Source organism: Nomascus leucogenys, chromosome 13, assembly GCF_006542625.1.
Source record: "Nomascus leucogenys isolate Asia chromosome 13, Asia_NLE_v1, whole genome shotgun sequence".
NCBI lineage: Eukaryota > Metazoa > Chordata > Mammalia > Primates > Hylobatidae > Nomascus > Nomascus leucogenys.
In genome coordinates this window covers 50,425,301-50,445,441 of record NC_044393.1, presented here as the reverse complement: position 1 = coordinate 50,445,441, position 20,141 = coordinate 50,425,301, and the positions used below count along the sequence as shown (strand labels likewise).

The 20,141-nt window shown below is 36.3% G+C and overlaps 1 protein-coding gene and 1 pseudogene across 13 annotated transcripts in view; one reads left to right on the top strand and one right to left on the bottom strand.

Moving 5' to 3' along the window:
- The window catches only part of MAGI2 (membrane associated guanylate kinase, WW and PDZ domain containing 2), a 1,476,658-nt gene that overhangs the window by 477,752 nt on the left and 978,765 nt on the right, over window positions 1–20,141 (bottom strand). For all 13 annotated transcript variants that reach the window (XM_030825454.1, XM_030825458.1, XM_030825457.1 and 10 more), the window contains one exon: window positions 15,731–15,810. In XM_030825454.1, coding sequence (XP_030681314.1) covers window positions 15,731–15,810 — 80 coding nt within the window. The remainder of the gene's footprint in view (window positions 1–15,730; window positions 15,811–20,141) is intronic.
- LOC101179225 lies at window positions 12,509–13,373 on the top strand (annotated as a pseudogene).

The window sequence follows — 20,141 nt, the reverse complement described above, 5'->3', positions numbered from 1 at the left end:
GCTTTCTCAGACACTAACCCGTACGCTGATATGACTATAAGATTAAACCAATGGGAACACTATCTTATTTGAGAAAAAAATTATCACGTATATCTCTATTTATATGCAAGTTGGGCTTCCTCTCTACGAATTGTGTAAAGGGAACTGTTGGCTTTACAGAATCAGGTATCCGGTAAGCTGCAAGTTGTGTAAAGACAGTGAAAAAGGAATCTAGGTGATAGTGCATCAGCTTAGGAGATGGGATTTTCATTCGGCTATGCTCCCAAGAAAACCCACAAGCTGAATTTCAGACTGGATGGAAAAGGTAATTTCAAAACCATGCTGCACAAAGAGCTAATATGACACAACTCCAGGTACTAGGATTATAACAAATTAAATATAATAGTGATTGAGGACTGCCAAGCCCTATAGGTGGACAAAGCAAAAGACAGTACACTTTCAAAATTCAGAGTGAAATCTATACATTTTAAATAAACCTCGAACAAGCTTCCAATTCTATGAAGCAAAGTTCTCTGTACAAAATAAAGTTTCCAGTAGAATCTGAATGGCCAATAGACAAATAAGATCAGGAGACTGTCAACCCATACATATACTAATGAAGACATAATCTTCTACCTGTGGAAGTTAATGAAAACTTCCCCACATAAAGGTGAGAAACAAATAAAACAGATTTGTTTTTCTAGAAAATATAGTGTATATATTATTAAAATAATATTTCATTTTAAATATTAACTTAAAATGTGCTCACACAAACATAGGGAAGTCAATTCAAAGGAGACTACTCTGATGTTTTTGCTAAAAACTCACTTAAACTATTGGAAAGCTATTATTTTTTGTTGCAAAATTTAAAAAAACCCTGAAAGTCCACATCATGGTACTTCAAGTTTTATGTTGTTCATCTATCCCTTTCTTGGGTCATAATCTTATCAGGAGTTCCCTCAGTACTTGGGATTCAAATACATATTCTATCAACATACCAAGTTGGCGTTTGGACCTTTTTGAATTCCAGCCCTGAGGAAGATCCATGAATGCTACTATCTGAATCTTGTGTGTATGCTTTTTAAATGGCAACAACGCAGTTTTAGTAATCAGAGTGGAATAAAGGAAACAATAGCAACAGCTGGCATTGCTCCCAAGAAAAAAAAAATTAAATGGAGTGATACACAAATCATGTAGCATCTTGAATGCAAACACATAAACCATGGATTTATGCTGAATATGGAAAGCAAGGTGAAAGAATAGCTGGATAGTACACTATTGTGAGCAGTGAAAAGGGACATCCTTTTAGGAAAAGGCAGTTTTAAGAGAACACATTTCATTAAGTATAAGAAATATTTTCCTCCATGAAGGATTTCATAGAGAAAAGTATAGAATAAAGATTAGAAGAACACAGGTGAGAATATAGTCTAGTAATAGAAAGAACTTGAAAGGAAAGGTAATATAACAAATACAGACCTGGCTAGAGTAGGAGCAGAAGATGGAGTGAACTGAAATTACCTAGAAATAATAACATCATAGAAATGAAGCTTAATAGAATAATGAGAAATGAATATAGCACTTAAATGTATTCATAATAGCAGACAGAATAAATCAGAGTTGGAAGGAAAAAGAGAGTCATCAGCATCTAGATAGGAAGTAAAGCCACAGGATTGGGAATAATAACGTAGGGACAAGCGGTGAGGAGAAAAGAGAAGGTCACCAAATGAAGCAATCTAGTAGAACTTGAACATTTAGGAGTGACTCTAAATCCAACCCATCTTTAAAATTCTGCTCAAATTCCATCCTCAGAACACACCTGGGTTCACAGTCAGTTGTTTTTCATTTCATTCTTGTTTGGTGGATGACTCCTCACATCATTGTTAAACTCTCCTCTTCATTTTTGAGGAGCTTAGTATACTATCTTCCCCACTATACTGCTCTTTGAAAACTGGGTTCAGAAGTTGTATTCATTTGCATTTTTCGTGGCAAATAGTTTAATTCTACAAGCAGAGAGGTTATCCAACAAGTGTTTGTCATATGGACAACCAGATCAACTTACTTTGTTTGCAGATAAATTGCATTAAAATGAGTAAAACGACTTACGATATCATGTAAGAACTAAGCACTAGATTGGAAGGAAAAGGCCACTCTTTTTTGTAGCCTTGAACCACTGGGGTGGGGGTGGGAGTAAATCAGCCTCAAAGGAAAAGTTTAGGTTAGTTAAACGAATGTGAAGGCAAAGAAAGAATATAAATTAGAGTAAGTTGAAAAGATAATGTGGGAGAAATTAAAATATTTCTTAATGAAACACAAATACTGGGAAACCAGTAAAAAATGTCAAGGGTTAATTTTGTTGGCCAAATATGGAAAATAATATAATCTCCAAGAATTACAACTTAGTAGTAAGAAGTTCAGGAACAAACACAATCAACACAACTTGACATTGATTTTGCATTGCTGATTTGAAGTAGTACCTTGGGAATTGTGGTTCTAAATCTATTTGGGTTCTTTACCTAGTTTTGGTATCAAAACACAAAATAACGTTTGCTCTTTTTTGTCTGAGGGTGACATTTTTATGCTCAAGGAGTTCCCACAAAGAGCACATAAAATCTTAACCTGTTGGAAAAATAATTCCTGGTAGATATGGGTCTTTAACAGTAACATGGATAGCTGTGTGACTGGCATCACTGAATCAATATTATTCCAGACACTTTGAGATGCTTGGTGGTTAGGTCACAGTTATGCACTGAATTGTATCATAACTGCTCATTTTTTATCTTCACTAGTAAAAAAAAATGCTCTTTAAAAAATCATCATCAGCCTTGGAATGCACTGTTTTATGATGCATAGCATTTAGGAAACCTCAAAATTACATCTACTGAGAGGGAAATCAGATCGTCTCACTTCAGCGACTGAAATTAAACCCCTCTTCTTTTTTCCAACTAAAAGCCATAGTTTTCAATTACTTGGCTTTGGGTTGATGATCTGGATCTGTTTCTTCCATTTCTGAGAGAACTTGTCTATATATTCAGATCAGTGCTTCACCTTTCTGTTTTGCTTTCTGCATTGTTGAGCAAACCTAACCAGTGAGGGATACTTAATGCCTGGCAGTGTGATTGACAGAGACTCACATTTAGCTCTTACAGAGATTGTTCCAACATTATGTGGACTACAGTGAGCATTTATTTTTAAAAATTGTGAAGGCATAGAAAACAACAGAAGCTAATTCTTTTTTAAAATGTTGTAAGAACACTGAATGTAATACTTATTTTATAATACCTTTCAGAGAGGTAAATTTATTCTGTACGTTTAAGAATTTTATTAGTCTGTTCTCACGCTGCTAATAAAGACATACCCGAGACTGGGTAATTTATAAAGGAGAGAGGTTTAATTGTTTCACAGTTCCACATGGCTGGGGAGGCCTCACAATCATGGCAGAAGACAAAGGAAGAGCAAAGCGGTGTCTTACATGGCAGCAGGCAAGAGAGCTCGTGCAAGGGAACTCCCATTTATAAAACCATCAGATCTCATGAGACTTATTCACTACCAGGAGAACAGTTTAGGGGAAACTGCCCCCATGACTCAATTATTTCCACCTGGCCCCGCCCTTGACACATGGGGATTACTACAATTCAAGGTGAGATTTGTGTGGGGACACAGCCAAACCATATCAAGAATGTAAATTATATGGCAATTAAAATAATTATAAAATTATATTGATCAGTCTATTTACTGATATGATGTCCTAGGGAAAACGCTGAGCATATCTGAAAATATTTCCCTTCTTATGGGTTTTAAATACAAAGTTTAAAAGGAAATTTTATCTTTTTTTTATTATACTTTAAGTTCTGGGTACATGTGCAGAACGTGCAGGTTTGGTACACAGGTAGACACATGCCATGGTGGTTTGCTGCACCCATCAACCCATCATCTACATTAGGTATTTCTCCTAATGCTATCCCTCCCCTAGCTCCCTATCCCCCAACAGGCCCCGGTGTGTGATGTTCCCCTGCCTGTGTCCATGTGTTCTCATTGTTCAACTCCCACTTATGAGTGATTTGGTATTTGGTATGCAGAAAACCAAATATGTGGTATTTGGCTTTCTGTTCTTGTGTTAGTTTGCTGAAAATGATGGTTTCTAGCATCACCCATGTCCCTGCAAAGAACATGAACTCATCTAAAGGAAAAATATTTAATCTAGTTTCCCCTACCATGTTTTTAGGCCTGAATGTCTCTAGTTTAAGCGTCTTGTGGTATTAAATGGTGTACACACATTGATATCCATTTTAAACTCAGATGACTTGGATCCAAGCCTCATTTTCTATTTACATTTATTAGATCAGACCCCTAAATCCTTTGGACTATAAAACAATTATCTGAAAAATGGGAGTTCAAAATCTCTACCTACATCAATCTTTGGAAAATAATATAATCTCCAAGAATTACAACCCTTTAGTAAGAAGTTCAGGGACAGAGTAGATTCAACACAGAGAATGTTATGTGAGAATATTTTTAAGTTTTAAAGTACCGTTATCAATTGGTACCAAAGGTCATATTTAGACACCTGGTTCCAAACAAGATGGTGTAGACCCAATTTTCCCACTTCCTCCTCTCCAAATACAGCTAAATACCCTGGAAACAATTCAACAGACATTCACAAAAGACCCTGAAAGATGGAAAGAAGAAGGCAGGAATTGAACCACAGCAAATGTGTAGGACTTTCTTTTCTCTCCCATATATCTCAGACAGCACACCAGGAAGACCTTCAGCCTGGAATGGACAACAGGCATCAACAAACAACAAAAGCAAGCAAACAAAAGAGAAAAGCCTACTCTCCCTGGCCGAAGGGCAAGGAAAGGGGGAGAGTAACTGGGACGTGGGGGCAGTCTTTTTCCTGACCCATACCTAGAAGCAGTAGTAGGTCCCCCTTTAACCTATAAGTGGTGGCATCAGTAGATCCCAGAAAGGGTAACACATCTTGTATCCATAGTGGCAGCTGGAAGCACCTGCACTGGTGATGTCAGTGAACCCCTGACATCAATCCTGGTCAAATTTGGAAAATAATATAATCTCCAAGAATTACAACCCTTTAGTAAGAAGTTCAGGGACAAACACAATTAATACAATTTCACATTGATTTTGCATTGCTGATTTGAAGTAGTGCCTTGGGAATTGTGTTTCTAAATCTGTTTGGGATCTTTAAATAGTTGTTGTATCAAAACACCAAATAATATTTGCTCTTTTTTGTCTGAAGGCAACATTTATTATCAATTGGTACCAAAATCCCGTATGGGTGACCCATCCTCTTCCCCGTACCTGCCTATATCATGTGGGCAGAGATAAGAGGCCAGAGAAAACACTTTCCATCCTACAGATCCAGTGTCTAACATCCCTACTAGGAATAACAGGTGACCTAAAGAAGTGCTTTCTGTAACTTGCAAGTGGCACCAGGAGGAATGTATCAGGAGCTCCCAAGTCAGGAGAACTAAGCAGACCAAAATAGCATTGGGAAGAGCTCTGCAAGCTAAATGCATTTGGAATTACAGCCTATGAAACAGGCCAGAACCTACATAGCAAACCAAAACAGGGACATTCTTGGCTAAAATGATAGATTTTATTTTAAATGTCCATTTAAAAATGGTCTGTATAACGAATGTCCAGGATAAACATAAATATAAGCCATGAGCCAGGAAAAACAAATTGGATAAGAAGAGACAATAAACTAATCCTGATAATCAAGAAAAATCAAATATCAAATTTATCTGACAAGGATTTTAAATCAGCCATCATAAAATTGCTTTAACAAGCAATTATGAATCCTCTTGAAACAAAAAATCTCAGTAAAGAAATGGAAGTTATGAAAAAGTACTAAATAGAAATTAGAGAATGGAAAAATAAAATAATAGGAATTAAAATCTTGCTGGGTGGGTCAGTAACAGAGTGGATATAACAGGGCAGAACAATGAAGTTAAAGACAGATCCACAAAGTTTACTCAAACAATTCAAAAACTTGAAATTGTTTCTAATTCACCAACTTGGAAGCAATGAACCAAATCCTATAAAACTATCAACTACCAAAACTAGCATGATGAAGTGCATAACCTGAATAATCCTGTAACCATTAAAGCAATTGAACTTGTAATTAAAACACTCTTGAAAAAAATCTCCAGGACAGTTGTTTTACTGGAGAATTTTACCAAATATTTAAAGAAAAAATTGACACCAATTTTACACAATCTTTTCCAGAAAATAGAAGATGAAGGAATGCTTATCTACTCATTTTATCTGGCCAGTATTACCCTGATACCAAAACCAGATAAAGACAGTACAAAAAAAATTACAGACCAGTATTTCTCATGAACATAGATACAAAAATCCTCAATAAAATATTATCAAGTTAAATAAAACAGTATATAAAAAGAATTATTTATCATGTCCAAGTTGGACTTATCCCAGGTATGCAAGGTTGATTTAATATCTGAAAATCACTCAATGTAATCTACCATGTTGACAGCTTAAATAAGAAATATCTTATATCAATTGAAAATAGTCTATGTAGAAATTACAAGAAATCTACCAAAAAATTTCCCGCAAATAAATGAATTCAGCAAGTACATGAGATCTATGACCAACACATGAAAATCAATCTCATGTATGTATTCTAACAACAAACATACAGAGACTGAAATTAAAAACACAATACCCATTTACATTGCTCAAAGAAAATGGAATGCTTAGGTATACACTAAACAAAACGTGCAATATATTTTTGCTAAAATTACAAAATACTGATGAAAGAACTCAAAGAAGGCTTAAATAATTGGAAGGGCTTATCATGTTCATGGATTGGAATACTCAACACAGTAAAGATATATATTATTGTCAACTTAATCTGGAGGTTTAATACAATTCCTATAAGAATCCCAACAAGATTTTTGTAGTTCTAGAAAAGCTTCTCCTAAAATTTATATAAAAAGGCAAAAGACCTAAAATAGCTAAAATGATTTTGTAAGAGTAAAGTAGGAAATATCACTGTATTAGTCTGTTCTCACACTGCTATAACAACTTCCTGAGACTGGGTAATTCATAAAGAAAAGCAGTTTAATTGACTCACAGTTGTACATGGCTGAGGAGGCCTCAGGAAACTTATAATCATGGCAGAAGGGGAAGCAGACACATCTTACACGGCGACAGGTGAGAGGGAGAGTGTGTGTGAGTGGAGGAAAAATTACCATTTATAAAACCATTAGATCTGTGAGAATTAACTCACTATCATGAGAACAGCATGGGGCAAACTGCCCCATAATTCAGTCATTTCCCTCTCTCGACACATGAGAATTACAGGTCCCTCCCTCAACACATGGGGATTGCAACTCAGGGTGAGATTTGGGTGGGGACACAGAGCCAAACCATATCAATCACTCTACCCAAATATTAAGGTTTACTATATAGCTGCAAAAATCAAGACAGTGTGGTACAAGTGAAGGGATAAACCCATAGATGAACAGAATCCAACAGTTTATGACAAAGGTGCACACACAATTCCATGGAAGAAGAATAGCCTTTTCAACAAATGGTGTTGGAACAGTTCAACATCCATAGGGAAAAAAAATAGAGAGAGAACCTTAACCTAACTCTTATACATTAAACAAAAATTAACCCAAAATACACAACAGACTTAAACATAAAAAATAAAATTATACAATATTTAGAAAAAATATGAAAAAAAAATTGGGACCTGGGGCTAGATCGAAGAATTCTTAGACTAGATACCAAAAGTCTGATTCATAAAAGGAAAAATGATAATCTGGATTTACCAAAGTTTAAAATATTTATCTGTAAAAGATCCTGTTAAGGGGATGGAAATACAAATTGCAGACTTGGAGAAAATGTTCGTAAGCAACATATCTGTAAGGATATGTAAAGGAACTTGTATCCATAAGGAACTTTCAAAACTGAGTTTAAAAAGCAAACAACTGGCAAAAGACATGATCAGATTTGCCACCAATTAGGATGTAGATATGACAGATAATCATATAAAAAGATGTGCAATATCATTAGCAATTAGGGAAATGCAAATTAAAACAAAAAAGCAGTATCACTACACACCTGTCAGAATGGCTAAAATTTAAAAAATACTCATAACCTCAAATGCTGGCAAAGATGCAAAGAAATTGGATCACTTGTTCACTGCGGGTGGGAATGTAAAAGAGTATACCCATTCTAGAAAACAGTCTGGCAGTTTGTCCTAAAACTGAAATGCACTTAGTATATAATCCAGCAATTGCACTCTTGGTTTCTTAGAGAAGTGAAAGCCTATGGTTCACACAAAAACCTGTATGGAAACATTCATAGCAGCTTTATTCATTCATATTAGCCAAAAACTGGATACAACCCACAAGTCCTTCAATGGGTACCCTAAAACAGACTGTGGTACCTCCATGCCATAGCCTACTGGCATATTATACTACAATAAAAAGTAGCAAACAGATCAGTGGCTGTCAAGGGTTAGGGAGTGGTCAGGGGGAGGAGATGAGCATGGCTATGAAGGGGTAGCATAAGGGAGCCCTGAGGCGATGAATCAGTTCTGAATTTCAATTGTGGTCATTCTTATGTATAACTACACACTTGATATCACATGGAACTACACACACACACACACACACACACACACACACACACACGAGTACTTGTATACCTGGCAAAATATGATCTTGTATACCTGGCAAAATACAATCTGTAGATTGTACCATTATCAATTTTCTAGTTTTGTACTGTAGTTATATAAGTTAACACTGAGGGAGGCTAGTGAGCAGTGTCTAAAACCTTCCTGTAAATTCCTTAGTAACTTCCTGTGAATTTATAAATATTTCAAAATTTAAAATGTTTTTAAAAAGTCATATCTGAAAAATTTTGAAATCATTCTGCTACTGTGCAAAACAGATTTGATGATGTCAACATTATTTTAAAAGTTGTATGCATTGAGGAGAAATGACAAGATATAATTCATTGCTCTCCATGCAAGTAACTTGAGCAATTAAGAAACAAAGTAGGACAGAATTTTGTAATCCTTACCTAGGCACTACTTTATAGCAACATGAAATATTAACAGGTAGAAGGGTAAAATACATAAATCATTGGTGCAGGAAGGATATTTAAAATACTTAATATCTTTTATGGTCTGGACATCAACCAATCAATAACAGATTCTGGGACCAAAGAGAACAGATGCCAGCCACAACCCAAAATTTGGTACTGGTGCACAACAGTGGAATATCCATCCTACCTGATTTATTTTGGATAAATTGTACTACTTCCTCCACAAAAGATTTATATTCCTAAAATGTTGGTATTTCTGAGTACTTCTGACCCGAAAAGACTGGAAAGGGCACTATATTATTGGATGAAGCATACCTCAAAATGTTGCTAAAGGACATCATGATTAATACCACTCAGTTACAAAGAATTGTTTCTATTAGGATATTTGAAATTTCATTTTTTACAAACATATATGAAATACCAGTACAAAAACAAAATCAATTCTTGAAGTTTTAGTACTTGAATAGTTAATACTGTTAGGATCTTTTTATGAGTTCTTCCTTGAGGAAAGATTCCAAGGTGCTTTGCGAACATAATCTTAGCAGGTTTATCAGATTAGAAAGATAAATACTGAAAGGTAAAATTAATTTGGTCATACTTGATCTTCTTGAGGAATTAAGATCACTAATTATCAAAACAAATTTAATGAGAAAGGCCAAAGCTCCTATTTAAGGGAAGATAAACAATGTAATTTAGAAACAGAATCTGAAATATGAACATAAAAGTATGAATCTTTTAATCTGTGTGTCAGTTTTATAACACTCATTTAAGAAATAAATTGAAACTAATTAGCGTTTTCTACTATTTCAGAAAGGCAACTTCCTTCTCCTGAAAAACATCCTGTTTAATATGTATTGTAAAGCATGGTGTATGCTGTCTTTGTTCATGCACATTTTGGATACTTTTTTAAAAAGATAGATTAGTGGCCGGGCGCGGTGGCTCACGCTTGTAATCCCAGCACTTTGGGAGGCCCAGGCGGGCGGATCACGAGGTCAGGAGATGGAGACCACGGTGAAACCCCGTCTCTACTAAAAATACAAAAAAATTAGCCGGGCGTGGTGGCGGGCGCCTGTAGTCCCAGCTACTCGGAGAGGCTGAGGCAGGAGAATGGCGTGAATCCGGGAGGCGGAGCTTGCAGTGAGCCGAGATCGCCCCACTGCATTCCAGCCTGGGTGACAGAGCGAGACTCCGTCTCAAAAAAATAATAATAATAAATAAATAAAATAAAAATAAATAAAAAGATAGATTAATTAATTAGTTCAAAGCATTAGTTAATTCAAATTGAAATGCACTACTCATGCAGCTAAATGGGTTAAGATTATGTAATTTTTTTCCCGTAGTAACATAAGAAAACTCAGTTAAAATTCATACATATTGAATACAGAAACAAAGCCACCCAGTTCATGCAGATATAATTATAACTTCATGGAAATTTAGAGACAGCTTAACAGGTTGAAGGGGGAAACCCCCCAGTGTATTACTATCAGGCTGGAATAAGCTAGATGGATAATTTTAGCCTATATGGATTTGTTCATTTCCATTTTGCCAGGACATTCTATAGTAATTCAAAGCTGTTAAGGTAGGATAACTATTCTGAATTTTTTCCCAGTCATCTTCTATAGGGCTCATTTGCTGGCTCAGAGTTCTACCTGAAGGAAAGAAAATGAGCAGTTATTTAGAATTTATGGTGCTACAATCATTGTGCTTCCAACATGTGAAGGTAAATCTGCATGAAAGAGGTATAACTGCCATTTACAAGTAAGAAAATCTAGGCTCCCAGAGATTAAGTACCTTGCCCAAGAACCCACAGATTTGGGTTTGAAACAGTTTTTCCTGACTCCAAATCTTAAACAATTTCTTCTCCTGTACATTATAGTGTGATCCTATTGGGTTTAATAACATCTCAACTTTAAGAATGGTCTTACAAGGCTTAATTCACTTTTGATATGGATTCTAACCCAGCAATGCTCATGGGAGGTCAGCACAGAAATGCTTGTGATTGAAAATGTCTCAGGAGGATCCCATGTTACTGACTCTGAAAGGAGAAATATGATGGGGCTTTATACACACTTTAACCAATCTTGCATCCAAGTTATTTAGTGGTTAACTGCTATTTCTGTGGCATTTTAAAAAAGACTATATTGGCTTGCTAAACAGCACTCCCCCAAATACTAATATTAGAATCCAGTAGTAGGTGGAGACGTTTTTTTCTGCCATGTAGACTGGTGCTAAAACTCCAAAAGTGTACAGAGCTATGACAAATGCACAGAACATAATGACTTCAGTATTTCCAACCCTATTGTGAGAGAAGGAAGTATGTTTTTACGTTTAGTTGCAGTATTATCCTTTAAGTAAAAAGGCAAAATGATTGCTTTACTGTCAGTAGAATAAGTGCTTGTTTAATATACATTTGTACTGAGCCATCCGTGTCCTGTTTCTCCTTAATACCAATGAGAAAACTTTTGTTAGTTTTTTTTCTAGTCTCGTTAGTATCCCCTCTCATCTCTCTTTCACTTGTCTTCTTCTTATATTAATTGAACAGGAATTAACTTTACTCATTTATGTAAACAGATCTGAAGATGCAAACATTTCCAGATACATATCTACACATACACTACATACCTCCATACATTCATACATAATAAGCACACATATATGAAAAAATAATATATAATCTTCAGTTATTAAAATATAAATTAGGATAACAGTAAAGATTTTATGACATCCAGTCCAGTAACATCCAAAATGTACAATTTTAAAATTACTGCACTAAAGTTTCTGCTACCAGATAGGATGGAGTAGCTTATTAGACATGAGAAAACAGAAAGTCTAGATAAAATGTAAAAAAATTAGCAGTTTAAAGAAATCAGAAACTAGCTGAAGCAGCATGGTCTAGAAGGTCTAAGATTCTCAAAAGGGAACCCTGGAGAGGTGAAGGAAGAATTTGCAGCTGCTTTTGTTGAGTCTGGGCTCTTAGAATAGTATAGACTTGGCCTGGGAAGAAGGCCGCTGCTGGACATTAAAGAAACCAGAAGAGTGAGGACTCTGGAGGCACTGCAGTGACAAATATAGATGTGAGAGATTTCAAACAGTCAGTCAGTTATCTCCTGACATTTGTCAATTCTGGAGCTGCAGGATCTAGAGCAAAAGAGTTAAGCTAAATCCCCTGAAAAGCACCTCAGATTTTTGGGAGTCTGACAATCCTGAGAAGAAAAATATTTAAAAATATTGGTGTTCAAGACCTGCCAAGAGTAGAGTCCCACACAAACATGGTAGGATAGGGTTTGTCCTGTGGATCAAATTCAGCCCACCCCAATTTTTGTGTGGCCCATGGGCTAAGAACAGTTTACACATTTTTGGGTAGTTGAGGAAAAATCAAAAGAAGGACATTTCATTATGTGAAAGTATACAAAACTCGCCCTGGCCCAAGATGGCAGATGAGGCCTCCTGACATGTTGTGTCTGAGACTCTGGCACTGAAGACTAATGCAGGACCCCAAGATTGGGAGTTGTGGGTGCAGCGACTGAAGGAGGAATATCAGACCCTTATCTGGTACGTGGAGAACAACAAGAATGGCGACAATGATGGTTCCAACTGGAGTCTAGCAAGGTAGGGACTTGGTGGTTTGGAAAATGTTGGTATATCCATGACCTCCTAAAATGTGAGTTTGACGTCAAGTTTGAAATTCCTATCATATATCTTACTACTACCCCAGAAATTGCAGTCCCTGAGCTGGATGGAAAGACAGCAAAGATGTACAGAGGTGGCAAAATTGCCTGACGGATGATTTCAAATCTTTGTGGGCCAGGAACGTACCCAAATTTGAACTAGCTCATCTCATGGCTCTGGGGCCGGGTCCATGGCTGGCAGTGGAAATCCCTGATCTGATTCAGAAGGGGGTATTCCAGCACAAAGAGAAATGTAACCAACGAAGGACCAAGCCACTGAGGCAGGGCAGAGGGACTTTTGATAGGCTAAAATCCTGTTCTCCTGTGTATCACACTTAACTCATCTAACTGCTTCCCAGGACACTCTCCACCTCTAGGTGATACGAAGTGGCTGCAGCAGAAGGAAAAAAAAAAAAAAAAGCCAAAACACCAAACAGCATTGCTACTGAGTTTCTAAGGCTACACAGGGAAGGGAAAGACTGGGCTTTGGAAAATCAAGAGGCAATTTTTATCCTCCCCTCAAGTGGAATAACATGGGGTCCTGGAGGCATGGGGGTAACTGGAATAGAGTACACAGTCTTTCTGGTTTCAGGAGACAACCCATCAATAAAACCTGCTTCCTCTGGTTAAAAGAAAAAGAAAGTATACAAAACTCAAATTCTGATGTCCATACATAAATCCTTATCAGAACACATGCATGACCTTTGTATATTGACATACAGTGCTTTTGCACAATGAGTGCAAAGAAACTGGATGACTTGCAAAACGTTTTCTAAAATCTTTATCGCCTGGCCCTTTACAGAAAATGTTTGCCAACCTGCACTAGGCTGTTAGTTGAAAAATCTGGTGGCCAAACACTCAAAGAACAGGGCAAACTCAACCCAACCTCAAGTTGGCTCAGTTCTGGTTTGGATTAGGGTAATTAGCTTTCACTCTATCTGCCTTGCAGACGAAGGGCAAATCTTTGCTGGAAAAAGATGTCATCATCAGAGCCTCTACATTTTTTAATACACATTTTATATATATTCCTGCATTCAGAAAATTACTGTACTAACTTTTGTCTGAGCCGAAGTGTGGCACATATGAAGAATCATGACTTAACTGGCAAGTTCAATAGCATCCATTAACATCAGTGTTATAAATAAGTAATACTAATCTACGTCATTTAAAGAAAAGTAAAACATAGGTAACAATATTACCTAAAAGCACTTTTCTTGGCAAGAAAACTTAAAATAGGTGTCCAGAATAATAACATTCTAACAAACTAGATGTTAGTTTCCACCGTAAAAACAGTCCAATAATATAAAGAATAGAGTCTAGGAATTATTTATTTTGTAGTAAATGAAAACAAATAGCAGTTGACTAAGTTACAAATCATCCTGATCTATAAACTGAGTTCTAGAACTTGTTTCTCAACGACATTTGGTTCAGAGGACACCAGCATCATATTTTAGGCACCTACCATCCTGTTAAGTCTGATAAGCAGAGATGTGGGAAAAACAAATAACACTGAAATATTATAATTATGTAATATGTTATGCTTGCATCTCTCTCAGGATTTTAAAATTGACTTTAATAGCTTTTTATAATAAAAAGAACAACTCAAAGGCGCAAGACAGCTGAGAAGTTCAACAGGTCACAGAACTGCAAAATTGTTAAATTCACTTTAATTAGAATATATTAAGGTTTTACAACTGTGGCATAAGTAAATCATAACTCCCAGTTAGAACAGGTCATGTTAATTTTCAGACTATCACATTTTGTAACACATGTTTCATTGGTGTCAATGAAATATAACCCAATCATGCTTAAAAGTTCAGGTCATACAATAATTTTACAGGATTCAACTGCATACAGTTGTACTATTATACAGAAAGGTACAAATACGGCTATGAATACAAAACTAAATATAGACTAAAACTGGATATTTGTACATTTATATGTGTTCATATAAATTACAATCTCTAATTTTTAATTTAACTCAGTCCCTAGCCTGTGAACAGTTACCTTATAACATAGGAATGTGGATAGTATCTGAGAAAGTCAGAATTATGCTTGAAAAGAAAGGCCTTTTAGAATGAGATACTATTTTAAAAGTTAACTTTTTAAAAACTTTGTTTAAAGTTCAAATATTCTCTGCTGTTTTCTTCACCTTTAAGAGCTCCTCAATGACAGAAACCTCTGAACAGAGCTCTAATAATTTAATCACATGAAGTATGTGAATGTGGTCAAATAATAAATCATCAGAGAGTATGCTACTGATCATCTTAGCTAAACTATAAGTGCTCCTTTAAAATTAAACTCAATATTTAAAAAAATTACAAGTATCATCAGTAACAGACTTCACCCATATAATTTACAAATTTAAAAACAAGGTTTACATTCATCTAGTCCTCAAAATTATTTTCAAAAAATTCTTCACATGCATGAAAACAGTCTATTTTAAAGAAGGTCAATATTAGAATATTGAGAACTGGAAAACACTAAGGATAATCTAAGACATTCAGGCAACTGGTTATTTTATTTAAATGCTTGATTCAAGGAAAGCATGTCTTTATATTTCTGAGTCCTTAATAACTGCTAGAATGCTAAGCCTTTCAAAACAAAATCAAACATTATAGTGCCACAAACTGTTTCTCTTATGCATCATATCTGACTCCAATTAAAAGATCAGAGTCCTCAGAGCGACGTATTGCAAACAAAAAGTCCTTAGTAGGTGGTGGAAAGTCAGGCCAGGAGTCAAACAGAACCAACAGAGATGACAGAGATGTGATATTCAGCACAGTCTCCTCAGAGAGAAAAAGCAAAACCACATGGCCCTGCTGAAATGCCGAGTTAATTCTCTCTCTTATCTGAGCATTAAACATTACATCGTTAAAATTGTTTCAACTAGATTATTGCCTCTTCAGGTGAGACTCTCGTTTAAGAAACACAAACAGTCTCAAAGCACATTGCTTAAACACCATAAAAACTTAATAACCTACCATTTTCTTTGCACTCTTCTGGAGGTTTAGCCTTTTTCGCAAGTCGTGGATCCAGCCATGATGTTGTCTTTGTGTTATGGCTGAAAAGAAAAGAGATCACTCTGAACAGACACATACTAAAAGGAATCAAGTTTATTCCTTAGGAAAAAAAAAGCAGGGTTAGTCCAACAAAATTGCAATCGATACACTTAATTTGCTTACTGGTTCTAAGCAGCCCTGAAGGAGGTGTAAGAGTAATTGTGCAAGGCAGCTGTAAATTTGGCAACCTCAGCTCCCTGTCCTCAAAGCAGCTATTTTTATTAAAATCAACTAGAATGTTGCCAAGTTAACCTCATTGAAAATGCAGAACTCATCCAGAGCAAAAGGAATTTATTACAAATACAGGATTCTCCAGTTGGAAGAGCACAGTCCACAGGCTCTGATAATGTTTCCTGAGTTTTGCAAAAGAATTATTTTCATCTTAAACCTACCCTTTTCATAAACAGTTGTTTTGTTACTCTTTAACTACAGAGCTGGCAGAGGCAGTACAAAAGTGATGCAGATTATAGCATGTTCTTGGGATTCCTGCATTTTCTCAATAAGTGATTAATAGCAATTTTATTAACTCGCATTAAACTGTCTTTCATCCAAATACTTTCAACCCAGCTCAGAAGGTAGGGGATAAGACTGCCTGCATTCTAATGTTTCTGAAATGGAATTTCCAGAAATTAATGATAAAATAATATTTTTGAAAAAATGTTTTCTTGTAAGACTTCTGCCAGAAATTTAAAAAGTAAAGGAGAGATATTCTTAAAGTAGTGTTTTTTGAAGTGGTTGTGAAATAACCTGCATTAGAATTACCTGGTGGATAACACATATTAACAATGCATATTCTGGGTCCTCAAAGAACTATCAAATAAGAATCTTTGAGGTGGGGCTACACAATCTCCATCACTGGCAAGCGCTCCTAGTACTTCTCATGCACATTACAATTCAAGAACCACTCATGGCTCACATAACTGCTCATTGGAGCTAAAATATTTACTGTGTACAGCTGTCTCAAGGGATCTCATCTACCGATGGACAAATTGTCAAGAATGTGACATGTGTGAGGGGTTTGGGAAAAGAATGAGCAAAGGCACAGGTGTGGGAAAGTGTGAGGCCTTTCTAGGGAACAGTCAGAAGGCCAATGAATGGAACATGAAAGGAAGAATGAAGAGAGGATGGAAATAGAAATCAGAGCCAGGTAATAGGCATACTTTACTACAGTGGTAAGGAGGTCAAAATGATAATGATGATGTAAATTTCACATGTATTCTCTTTCTTTAATGAAATTTAACTATATGTTGCCAATCATAACCACAAATGTTAGCTAGATAATCTGATAAACCAATCTGTACTTACAGTAAAGGTTAGACAATTCACCCAGGCAGTATATTTAATCACAAGTGTAAAAACCAAGTTCCTTCTTAATGGAGGAACTTTCAAGCCAGGAAGGAGGGAGGATGGAGTCAAGATGGGTAGCAGAAAGCTATTCCAAGGTGTTAAATCACTCTTCAAATAGCATTTTCTGAATGATCATCCATCCCATCTGTTTAGGTATAGAGCCATCTTTGATTTGAGAACTGTGACATAAAGACCCTTGGGTCATGAAGTTTCTGCTCCTGAAGAAGATGCCATTTTATTTCTGACTTTCACATGGAATAAAGAGGAAGTATTCTCCATCACATTCTTAACATTTAAGGGCTCTTCGATGATAAATGCCTCTCAACAGGGCTCTAATAAGTTGATCGGATAAAGGCTGTGAATTTGATCAAATAATAAATCAACAGGAGAGCATGCCAGCTTTTATCTTTCCTCAATTTGACCCTTGTAAAATCTGGTGGTGCTTCATTATCAAGTTTTAGAAGGATATAAAGTATTGCAGACACTTTCATCTGGCTCTGGCCCTCGTTTGCATGTCAATATAATCTAGCATTTTCTTCTGAACTAAAGAATTGAAGCTTGAGGATGCAGGTTCTGACTATTCCTGATGTGAGGATAGGGGCACCGGTTCAGTGTTTGCTGCTCTCATTTAAATAAAACAAAAATCACTTAAAATTGCTCTTTATAGGTATGCCTCCGTCCAGATTGTGTGGGTGTGTGTGTATGTGTGTGTTGATGTCTATGTTTCTATGAGATGGGGAGAAATGTTGGGAAGTAAGCAAGGAAAATACATTTCTCTTCCTTTTGTCCTCACCTGCTTCTTCCAAATCCTTTCCTCTTTTTGGAGAAAAGTCATTTCTAGGCCCCTTAGATATATTCACAAAAGCAAACACATCCATGGGTAAGTATTAAGGGAACATTACTAAGCCACTGCAGAGAGTCAAATTACCATTTCTATTGCACACCACCATGGGTCTCAAATACTGGCTAATTTAGTAGAGAACTGTGAATTTTCCAGCTTTCCTGAGTCTATATAAAGCATTTCATTACAGGCTGATTTTTTTTAGGTTGAACTAGCATTAACGGTATGTCACTTTAATACATTTTGACAGATTGAGTCTCTTATAGTTAACACCATTTTTAGCTGATCTTCAGAAATGATTCTGAAAGCAATGTGGGTAGCAGTTACCTCCAGTAATTGTCTTAAACATCACATGAAGATCCAGCACAGTATTTTTCAATAGGAGTTCTCACCAGCCTTGTAATTTGCATGCTCCTCCAAGATTCCTTGCAAAGAGGATTATTTTTAATGCACTGGGAGACAACAGACCAACCAGCTCTTCTACTTCCCTTAAATTACATATTTTAAAGCTTAATAATTCCACTTGAAAACCAAATTAAATGTCGGGCAGGAAACTGTGTTCAAAATGGGATAATTGAGGGATTCTTCCACATTCTGCGTACTATCTTTCAAGTTTAAGGAGGTTATTTCCTTTCAGTTCCTAGCTAGGGCAGATTCAGGTGCATGACATCAGTTTTCTGTATCTACTCAAACTGTGTGTCACATAAATGCCAGGAAAAGAAAATGCCAATGCTAATTTTGTATTTCAATTCAAGTTTCTTTAACAGAGACACTTACACATACATAGGCTACATTTGCACATAAACTTTTGTTATTCCAGCTGGACAATGCAATAAATATTTTCTAGGAATTTTGAATCATACTAATATACTACTTCATTTTAGGATAAAGCTAATGTGATGATCCTGAAAAGTGAGATGTCAAGTGAAAATCCAGTGGCTATTTAAGTCCAGTCAATGTCATATTTAAAAACCTGGATGAAAACCAAAAACAATGGTTTATCATATGGGCATATCCCAAACTCTTCTCTGATGTTAAACTAAACGCTAGGTCTGTCTAGAGGACTAGAGTAAGCCAGAAGTGAAATTTCAGTCAAGTCTGCATTTCTAGTTTAAATTCGTATCAGAATGGCCTTGAAAATATGCAATAGGCGGATCAGCAATGAGCAGACGTTTCTGTACAATTTGTAAGCTTAACTTTTGCCAAACCGACAGAAGAAGCAGGTTAATATCCTATCTTCTGAGAAAGCATTCTTCTCACGTAGAACATGCTTCATTTCAACAAGAAAAGCTATTTACAGTGCAGCACACCATTGCAAAGTTATTCTCACCATCCCGTGTCATTTCTCGATTGTCTACTGTGTCAGGGAAAGCAGCAGGACTTTCAGATATGTCCCCTCATTTAATGCTAATGAACCTTTGTGGCTAAGCATTATGAATTCCATTTTACAGACGGACAAACCCAGGTTGGGGGAAGGTGGGTAACTTGCCCAAGGCTAAAGAGCTAGTGCGTGAAACTGAAGGAGTCAGCTAGCATTAAACCCAGATATATCTGGTTTCCAGGTACAAGGTTTTTTTTAGTGGTCTGAAACCAGAGGCATCTGGAACCTCACACTTGGCTTTTTATGCTGAGGTGCTTCATTTCACTCCCTGGAATAGTAATCAAGAGTCTGTTTCCCAGCTTCTGCCAGTAGTTTAGAAACAGAACTTTACCTACTGTTTATGGATAGTTAAGCACTACTTAAATTCCTTAAGTGTAAATGCTTTGCACTTAGTAAGTATGATATTAAGTTCCATGTGCATAGAGACAAAAGAGAGCACTGTGATTGAGGAGGTATTGATAATATCACTGTCACTGGAAAGTTTTCTCCTTATAAACTTAAATTCTGTATTTGAATCACTTTCTTTTTCTTTTCTATTCTTTTTTTTTTTTTTTTTTCCTTTTCTAGACAGGATCTGGCTCTATTGCCCAGGCAGGAGTGCAACGACATGATCTTGGCTCACTGCCACCTCCACCTCCTGGGATCAAGTGATTCTCCCGCCTCAGCCTCCCAAATAGCTGGGACCAGACTACAGGTGCATGCCACATACCTGACTAATTTTTTGTATTTTTCTGTAGAGATGGGGTCAAACTCCTGAGCTCAAG